Raw genomic sequence first — 10,648 nt, forward strand, 5'->3', positions numbered from 1 at the left:
ATGTGCTACAAACTGAGATCATTATACAAATTATTCGTTTTTGATTGAGTTTCTCTTGTAATCAAGAGTTCCATAAATTATAATAATATTGTCGGATTATATTCGAAGTTCATCATTTACTTTGTGTTGCGGCGTTCTTGTAAATTCGTAATAGCCAACAAACGTAGTTATTTATGTAAATGGTTGTAAACCATTATTCTCATTTGATATAATTCAGGCTACAAGTCAGATAATTAAGAAATTTTCGAACATTTGGTCATTTTTGCAAGTCCAGGGGTTTTATGGGTTTGCACCTTTTGAGAATCTTTGTACGGAGCAAGTGGAATTTCCGAGCATAGTACCCGATAGTTCAGTCTCGCATCTGAGAAGATTGTTGGTTAGGAGCGGTCGTATCTTTAGACGAAACATATCCTTCATTAATCAAATATTCGATCGCTTCCCTTCTGAAATAGAAGAATTTTGCAAAATAACCAATTCGCTTGTTTCGCCCCCAGCAAAATCGAGGCAGAGAAAAAAAGACTTCAGTATTCATCGAGCAATCAACCAGCAACAATCTGACTAATCGCTCTCTCAGTGGTGTAGTAAACTATAATCACCATATTTTGTAGTCGTTCCAACGTCGAAGAAAATTTGGAGACAGACACAACGCAACATTTTATTTTCCTTCGAATTCGTTTCAATAAATAACAGCAAGTTTAAAATTTTTCAAAAATTAATCTCATTCTGAATAGAAAATTTTTTCCACATTAGCAAATAGTACGATACTAGGCAATACACGAACCCTACATAAAATTAACTCCAATAAATATATCCTTATTTTGCGGTAACAAAAATTCGAATTTACAGTTATTTAGTTATAAACAATTATATCTTCCATTCAACATTTTCATGTACAAAATAATACATACACATACATATACGTATATGAATAATACCATAACCAATTTTAGGTTTCTAACGTTTTATCTTTCATTTATTGTGTACAGTAACTTGATTCAAAGTATCACTATTACAGGAGAAATAAATTCCTTATGCTTAAAGAAACTTGTGCACTTTCTGTTTTGTTGCTCTGTACTCCCGCAAAGTTTCAGCAAAATCACCATCAAACTCTAGATGGCACGATTGCAGTTTCTACAGTCATCCTGTACACCAATTGCTGCATCAAACCATTCAAATATAAAAGACAATATTCACAATTTACAATGAAAACTAAACAGAAACTTGCACGATCCGCCCAACTTGCGTTACGACCGCGACACGATCCTGTTCCTCAGACGGAATATCGTTTGTACAACTCATGTATAAAAATATGAAATGCTTCGTGTCTCGTTTATTTGACCACACATCAGTTTTACGCCAAATATGAATAGAATTAAGATATTGCGACGTTTCAACAATGACGTTGAAAGCCAATCCCTCAACATTCATTTCACCAATTAAACCTTCCTTTAATACCAAATACTATTTACCCACGGCGAAGATATCTCGATGGGACACAAAATTAAATCGGAGGACATTCAGTTTTGCGGTGGTCTTTGTTGCTGATTCGAAGGTGGCTCAATATCGTTGTACAGTATATCCGCTTGATGTGGACACATTTGAAAAGGCACGAGATCTGGCGGATTGCCATTTTGCTGCGTTGGTCCTTGCTGCTGTTGTTGTTGATGTTGCAAAATTGTACCGACATTCGCTTGTGCTGTGGCCGACACCGATGGTACTGGACTGACCGTTAACGGATGAGAGAACAACTCCGTAGGCACTATAGGCACTGGAACGGTGATTGGCAGAGGAAGAACGTTTACACCTTGTACGCTACTCGATGTTGGTAAATGGACGTTCGAGTTGTTCGTATTGCATCGGTTCATCTGCTGACATGCATTCGTTGTGTTATACGGCATGCCCGCCTGAAGAAATATTCGTGATTGTAAGAAATGTTCCTTTTCATTAGTTTTTTTTAATAATCTCTGGTAAGATTTTTATTTAGAGGATGTGGACATGAAATAATTTCTCGTGTCAAAGTAGATTGAAAAAATTTAATAATTTCTTTGCCGATATTACAAATATCGACGAAACAAAGTGAAATATAATTTTTCTGGAAATACTGAAAATGTTGATAAATTTAAATAAAAAATTGTTACAGTATAAAACTTTAGGAGCCATTAAAGCGCAATAGATTTATATTGATATCTCTGACGTCTTGAAACTCAGAAATCAAACAAAAAAATTGAACAATATTCCAACAAGTAAGTAAAATAAAGTAAAAAAGTAAAATAAAGTAAGTTCCCACAATTATTTTTATTCTTTATCTTATTATGTAATCTAAACAAACAAAATGTAACTAAACATTTACTTGTCTAAAATTTTGTGTGTTCCTATATATTTTTGCGCTTGATTTTGATAGAAATGATTTTTACTACTTGAATAAAAATCATCAGCTTAATATGCTTATGAAAATACTTGCATTCAGCGATAAAATTCCATATCTCGCGATAAATAGTTGTTCCGACACTCTCCTGAGCTCTTCTTGTTGATGCACTATCAGCTGTTGCAATTCTTCATGTTTGCGTTGTAACTCGTCTTGAATTTGATTTTGCGCTGGTGTCATCACGATACCCTGCTGATGTAACATCTAAAAATATGTGCAGGTACTCGTATTAAAGTTTAGAAATATTACACAAGAGTCTAATGTAAAAGTATATTCCAATAAGCATTTGAAACGACGAACTTCTACGTTGAGATATATGTATAAAAATCAAATTAAATTGAACACGTGATATATGAAGCACGAAAAAATGTGATAATATTACAATCTTTTGAAAGTCAGAAATACCGGAAGTAGAAATAAAACACATTCATTATTTTTATGACGTTTGCCATTCTAAAATCTAACTATAGTTTAAGTAGTGGAAAAAAGTTAGTTTTATTATAAAACTGTGTTGATTATTCAATTTGGAAATAAGAGAACAATTATCTAGAATAACAATCCAAAATTTTATCTAAAGTTGTGAAAGAAAACATACCACAAGAAAGAAAATAAAAATGGAACTATACAGTCAAAATATTAATTATTTAATTAATAATTGTAAGTGTGAATAATTAAAAATTTGCTATTACAATATTGAATAAATTAATAGTTATATGGTTATGAATTTGTTGTAATTTAAACATGTAAATATTCTTTTTATCATTCTTTGATGATACATCATTCAAAAATAAATAGTCTACTTAAAAAAATGTTATATAATACATTACTGTAATAGATATAATATTTCAAAGATGTTTCATATCATATTTAACATAAATTAGTTTGTCTATTTTATTAACAAAATTTTAAATATCACATGTTTTCATTGTATGCTAAAATATCACATAGTCAGTCATTGGATTAATAATTTTCTTTAGTACTTATTAATTGGATCTAAATTTACTTTTAAGTCTACATCTTTACAAGTAACGTTTATTACCTCGTGAGTTGGTAATGTAGGAATAATTGGCGCAGTTGGAGCTGCAAAGCGTGTGCTAACTACAGGTTGCAAATTCACCGTTGCGTACTGCGTTTGTTCCATAAAATTAATGCAGTTCTGATCAACCTCTAAGAGAGGTTGTTGTTGCTGTGACTGCTGCTGCTGTTGCTGTTGTTGTTGCACAGAACTGTTCGCTGAGGTACATTTTGATCGTGAAACGTGTGTTATTTGTGAGTGCGGAGAACTTTGCAGAGAAGCTGACATGGAGGAGTTATCAGAACTCTCCACGTGGTGTCGTGACCTAGTGTTCGATGCTACTGATTTCGATGTTTTGGGTGATTTAGTTGGCCACTGAGTCGATGGAATTGGACAGGATGTAGTCACCTACACGTATAAATTTAAATCTGAATTACACTATTGATATTTAAATTTTCAACAAATAAGAAGTTTCGATACAGAAGAGATACGGAAAATGTACTTAAATATTGTTGTTGTTCCATAGTAATTGAACTACTCAAATTGATAGTAAATTTTATATTATTTACTGATAATTTAATATTTATGGGTATATTACTAATTACTATTTACAGTTTTGTTTATTTAACAATTGTGAGTATTTTCGATGATATACTAAATTTAAAAGTCAAAAACGATATGTAATACATGAGAGGAATTTATAAAGAGCTGGTCTCGTTTTTCGTAATAATCAACGTATTTTATTAAACATTCAATTCTATAAGATAAATAAGTACGGCTATTAAATTAAACAAATGCAAACTACTATTTTTAAATCTAGCTTACTTAAAAAATTCAATGTATTGTGTATTATGGTATGCAATCTGAAATACTTCTTATGTCCTATATATTTTAATTTTTAGAAATAAACAATTATTATTTTTGCAATAAGAATTTACCTGCTGTTGCTTCACCGGCAGCAGAACATCCTGACTCTGTTCCTTGTTGAAACCATCCGATTCCTTACGCAATTCTTTGATCACATCAACATAACTAACAACATAATGCGTACACACAATAAATTCTGGTTTAGAATTCCATTGATTATATGTGATATAAAATCTAGTCTGCAACCATATCCATTGTTGTCCCTTCGTAAGGAATCTATAGTAGCAGGAGGTTCCCTCGCCCTTTTGCATCACTGTAAATGAAGCTTTCATGATGTGAAATTTGCAAGTATTCTACCATTTTTATACAATGTTTATGTAACATTCGATACTTACACGATTCGTGACAAGTGACCACCTTGTCCAAATCGTCTACGTGATAATAATCATACCCAGACGTGCCCAAAACCTCAAAAGGTAAATATCCGATAATGGGCGGCGCTCGATGGTCCAAAAACAAGAATTTCCACTCAAGACTATGCCGAGACGTGAACTCCGATTTTGTGTTATCCATCACGGACAACTCTCGAATCAGCTGAGGTGTCTGAAGGCGTCCTGTACCCACGAAAACTAATCTAAGAGAACATTAACAAGTTCACTGTAACAAAATTTATTGACAACGTAGACGATTCAATTACGAATATTTGTTTTACTATACACAGGGTTCATTATTGATGGGAATTTATCTAACAGTGGATTTTATACTAAACAAAACAAATATTGCTAGTGTTATTTAATTTTATTCTTCTTGTTTTGTTTACCTTGCGTATTGTTTTCGTTTTATTAAAAAGAAAATGTACATACGATGTTTGCAAAGTATGAATTACGTGTGATTTGAGATTGGTGAATTTAAAGTAAAGATTAATCGCTTTGAATAGTTGTTATAAAGATTTAGGTAGATAAATAAAATATTATACATAAGATTAAATAAGTAATGTGTTTACACAAGCTTTTTACTTTTCTTTAATTTTGAATTTTACAGTAAAAAAACACTCATCAATAATGAAATATTGAAACAGTAAATAAATAAACATATATGTATATTTATTCTTATCCGCAAAAGAATTACTTCGTATCTATTCCAGTAATGTTTCCGAACTTTGTATTTGGAAGTAAATTGTCTACTTCTGTATCAACTCCAGAACCTACAAATACAGTACAAATTTCTATAAATGTATTTACACTATTAAGGTAATAACAGTATCTGAAATATGGTAATTACATACGAAAGTATCCAATAAATTGTACAAGTTCATATATTGGATTCTCTTGAACATTTAAACCTCCCCGTTTAATGTGACACGAGAAAGATATTTGGTCCTCTGTAAACGCATATAAGAATAATATTTATAATAATGTGATCTTATAAAAATTTATTTGTTAAAGAAATGTACCTTTTTTAATATTTCGCTGATCTTTCGTACTGGCAGGGTTCAATAGTACATTATAAAGGGGAGATTGGTCCTCCTGATAAGTGATATCGTAGATGGTCGTGTTCTCCAGCTCATTTGGAAGATAGCCGAGCAAAGACGTGACGCTTTCAGACACATAATATATGCGCCCGCTTGAAGAAAATACCATTATAAAACCGTCCAGAGCCTACATTGAAGAAACGTCGCTTGTGTTTTTATCAGTAAAAACTTCAATGAACGTGACATTGAAATTCGCGCCAACTTGATTGTAATATATACAGAAATTTCCTTATAAGCTTAAAATCTTCTCGAGATCGAATAAAAAAATTATTAATTTATATGTAAACTTTCATTGTACTTTCATTTTTCCACTAGAATATTAACAATGAGTTCATGTATGTAAACGTTATAAATCTAAAAATCTTCTGGTTTAATTTCTCCAAATCCAAAGAGTTCTTCAAATTAATGAATTCTTATGTTTTGGTTTATTCTTGTGGAGAACAATAGTAACTTATTGTTAGTATGACTTAGTTACTATACTTAAACAATGTACTTTCTTAAGTATTTATTTGATTATTATACAGATTTTTTATTTAACTAATTGAAGAATATATGACCCGTAATAAGCAATTTTAAACATGTGTACATAAAAACATAAGAGATTAGTTAATTTAAACCAAGTACCGTCAGTCATTGACAATTGATAAAGACATGCAAGCATTATTCTCGAGGTGGAATAATTAAAAAAAAAACGATCTCAAACTTATTGTCAGCAGCGATATTGTTTTACACCGACGTCTAAACACGTAATAAGAAATTATAAAAACCATACCTCTAGTATAAGATGCGTAAATTCCTCATTTGATAGAAACGATGGTTTCCAATCTTCTTGAATTTCATGCACCCTTGATCTAACAGCTATTTCTATGACATTCGTAAGCTCGAAATTAATAATAGCTGGTAATAACAATTAATAATCAACTGAAAATTAATATCAGTTTACGTAGATTATTCATACTCTCAAGGAACATACCGTTGTGATTTTTCAGAAATAAAATTGTTGACTTCAACACGGTCGATTTGTCCATTTTCCTCGTGTTTGAGCTGACCATGCTACCCAGCTCGTTCACAAGCATGTTGAACTGATCTCGTCGTTTTTTCTCACTTAGATTACGCGACTTCCTGAAGGACAGAAGTTTCACAGTTAGTTCAACCTTTTAAAAGATGTTCTACGAAGAAATGATTCTAATTGAGTGCTCACCGCTTCGTGTCATCCTTGTCGTCAACGTCATCGTCCATCGTGTCACTGAACAGAAAGCTTGTAAGTTAATTACAGACCGGAAAATTAATAAATTAGTGCACGATATTAAAAATATCGCATAAATTTGTAAAGTGATGAAATGGATTTTTATGTATTCCGATACGTATTATTAAATACATTCTTACATGTATTGTATACCTATTGAAACTAACAACTGATAATTTTGATCTAATATCTGGGCACTGAACACCTAAGTTGACTGCATTTAAGTGCTCATTAAATATATATGTATATTTAATGTTCACCAAATTACGTTATATTTATTTCATATCAATTTATTTTATACATATACGTATATTTTCTATATGAAAGTTACATCTTTCAAAGTAAAAATTAACAAAATATTAGACTTTATTTGATATATAAAATGTATATTAAATCAAATTATTCTTGAAATCAGATGCTAGCAAAAGAACAACAAAATATTAATAGTTGTTACTATTATTTTTCATACACTTCTATATACGCCACATTTTTTTCTTCATTTTCTACCGAGTATGTGAAATGCATATTTAGTAAAAAATTGGCTGCTATAGTGAAACAAAAAGAATAATCGAATTTAATAAATTTGGAAATATTCACGATTGTACTTAAGGTAATTAAATTTACCACTTTTTTATTACAGAGGAAAGCAAATGAAAACAAATTAGACAATAGTAAACTATTAATTAATATAACATTTTTGCACATGTTTTCTCAAATAATAAACATCCTTTAAACATCCTTTCTTACCAAAATAAACAGGGGACATTATTATTCAATGAAAGTTTGTCTTTTACAATCACATACGTCATACGAGATTAAAAGTAAGCTACATTAATTCTATTAAAAATTTCTGAGGAAAAAATTTAAGTAATCTTAGTTTACATAATTTATGCAATCGTAAGAAATAGTGAAAAAAATGTCATCGTTTAGCACGACCATTTTTTAAACACATTTCTTTATTTTATTTCATATGAGATACATCTCCTGTTAATATAGCCAAGTAATACGTAAAACTGCTCATGATTTTTTCCCTCGACACAGGGAAACACGTGCGTTACAATCAAATCAATATCACGGACCGCCTATTGTGTAACTGGTTTGGCAATCAATATTGCTTGGGATAATGGTGTTCCGCAAGATTACCGAAAGAAATCTCGTGCGTCACTGAGTATTTTAAAACGCAATTTTTTTTACATTATATTATTCAATCAATATTCTCAAATCATTAATTATTTACGAAAAAAAGTTATCAAAAAAGCAGTAAAAAGCAGGAAAATAAATGTTAACTATCATATATCCAGCATTTAAATTTTATTACACGGACAGTTCGAAATAACGCGACGTCATAAAATATAATTCAATTTCATCAAACCTACTCCTCAAGTGCATCTATCATTACGCTGCAACGCGTGCTACTTCGCTATCGTTAAACGTTCGTCAGCGATCGCCTGACTAGCGCAAAATTCCAACCTCAACCTTATCGATTGCATAAATCGCGGCGTAATCGACCATAATCGGCGGGCAGGAGCGTCGATCCAAGGCGGTCGCGTGCCGTACGCGTCGTTAACATCATCGCGGTACGATAACAGCGGGAAGATCCACTGTTCGTAAACATCGAATCGCAGTATTAATCGATGAAAAGTTTAACGAGCACAGTAGATTGTGACAGTTGTAGTTATACACTCAGGCAGTTCGTAACTGCTAGTGAAATGAAACGAACAACGTCAAATTATAGACAACAACTTCATAGTGACAACCGAACAATCAATCGACTAGGTATTTCAATAATTGAGCGAATTATTCGAGAAAAGTAATATCGAAAGTGGAGGATCGAGAAACGAGGTGTGCACGTTGAATCATTCTAGACTGAGAGACGCGTTTTAAAGCCGGACAAATCGCGTGTCACTCACTCGGATTGCCGAGACGATCGTCCTCGTGAATAACTAGCCATGTAACTTCGTTCACGTATGTTGTCACAAGTGTTGTATGTGCGTGTTGTACAGAGGCACGTCGTCGATCAGTGGTCTCAGATCGAGCGATCCTCGCTCTCTCGAAGCTTTCTCTGCTGACTGCTGTTCGTCGACCATGTAGAATTCACTAGTTCGGAATGCCACTTCTGCAGCCAGCATCGACACATTTTTCACCACACGGTTGTAAACACAAGTCTTCGATCGGTTGCGCGCCAGCAAATCCGTAGACGTCGCCTCCAACGGTCGGTAGTCAGCTTACGTGCATCTACGTGCATGCAACGCTTACGTACTACTTTGCAATGGAAGGTCCCGCTGCACTGTCTGAAGTTGCATGCGCTCTGTTCCATACGGCCGTAGATGCGAGAGCGCGGCCGCGAACTCCAGATAGAAGAACGCATGCTCAAATTCGAAGATAGAAATGTCATAGAGATACCGAGCTCTCAATTCTGACGGTGTCGTTTACACGCTCGATGAATTACTTCATTCTTGTTCGTAATTGTTATTTATGTTCTTTTATTGTTTTTATTGTGGTATGTATTATGAATAAGGGTAAGCACCTTTTGTATAGATTATTCTTCTATTTTCAATGGATTCATTGAAGATCAGATAATACTGTAACTAAACTCGGTACGTGATGATATTTCGTTAAGAGATAGAGTTGATTTTTTAAATAGTATTTTGTATATATTTTATTATAATTTTACATATGTATATTTATGTATAAATTCGAAATGGTTTAAAATTTAACTTAAGAGGATCATTTTTATAAGTGATTTATAATTCACTATGTAACATTTTCATTTATCTTGTAATAATTACAAATTTATCTTAATTTATTACATGTGTTTATTCTTTGTTAGATTCAAAATAAAATAAGAGGTACTTACCTTGTGATGGCTAAAGTATTATGTTGATACCATAACCACATAAATTAAATTTTTCAGTACAAGGAAATGTATAAAAGAAAAGCTTGCATAAGTTGTGCAAAACTTTATTTCATACTTATTTTATTAATACTGATAAAAAATAAATAAAAGTATGTTAAACTAAATTTAAATCTTTGTCTTTAAAGAAATATATTTTCTATTAATTGGACTTTTTCTTTGTTTTTAAGTACTTTGCAACTTATTGTAATTAATGTTTCATTAATAAAATTTAATAGAGTCACTGAAGAAGATTTTTGTGGCAATAACATTTGATAGTTATTGCATAAAGCTGAAATCACTTGGAAAACATACTGTGTACGTTAAGGAACAGATGTAATACATTATAATATGAGAAATTGAGTAGAGACAAAATTGATGATTCCATCTGGTTTAGGCTCATTATCAGTTGATGAAACTTTCTCATTGGAGTGTTTGATACACAATAGAACTTTTATTACTCAAATTGATCAGAAGATTATGAACTTTAAATCACTCATTTCTTAAACAATTTCAGAAAATGTAAATTAGACATTAGTAATTTGTCTAATAAAACATAAAATTTTTTCTTATTGAATTTTAAACATTTAGTAATATTAAACATTCCAAATAAAAAAATAAGAGGGAAAAGTATTACTTTTCTGAATGACGTTTTATTAACTTCCATTAAT

General features: G+C 31.8%; 1 protein-coding gene across 1 annotated transcript; it reads right to left on the bottom strand.

Annotated features, from left to right (window-relative positions):
* Positions 1-1,072: 1,072 nt before the first annotated feature.
* LOC108577225 (circadian locomoter output cycles protein kaput) lies at positions 1,073-9,358 on the bottom strand. The gene is made up of 12 exons (XM_017940360.1): positions 8,995-9,358; positions 7,040-7,084; positions 6,812-6,960; positions 6,611-6,702; positions 5,761-5,965; positions 5,593-5,688; positions 5,436-5,511; positions 4,703-4,941; positions 4,379-4,620; positions 3,465-3,848; positions 2,462-2,629; positions 1,073-1,904 (listed from the first exon to the last, which is right to left on the bottom strand). Exons 1-12 carry the CDS (start codon positions 9,033-9,035, stop codon positions 1,518-1,520), a joined length of 2,124 nt encoding a protein of 707 aa, XP_017795849.1. The 5' UTR covers positions 9,036-9,358; the 3' UTR covers positions 1,073-1,517.
* Between the last annotated feature and the right edge of the window lie 1,290 nt (positions 9,359-10,648).

Source organism: Habropoda laboriosa, unplaced genomic scaffold, assembly GCF_001263275.1.
Source record: "Habropoda laboriosa isolate 0110345459 unplaced genomic scaffold, ASM126327v1 scaffold50, whole genome shotgun sequence".
NCBI lineage: Eukaryota > Metazoa > Arthropoda > Insecta > Hymenoptera > Apidae > Habropoda > Habropoda laboriosa.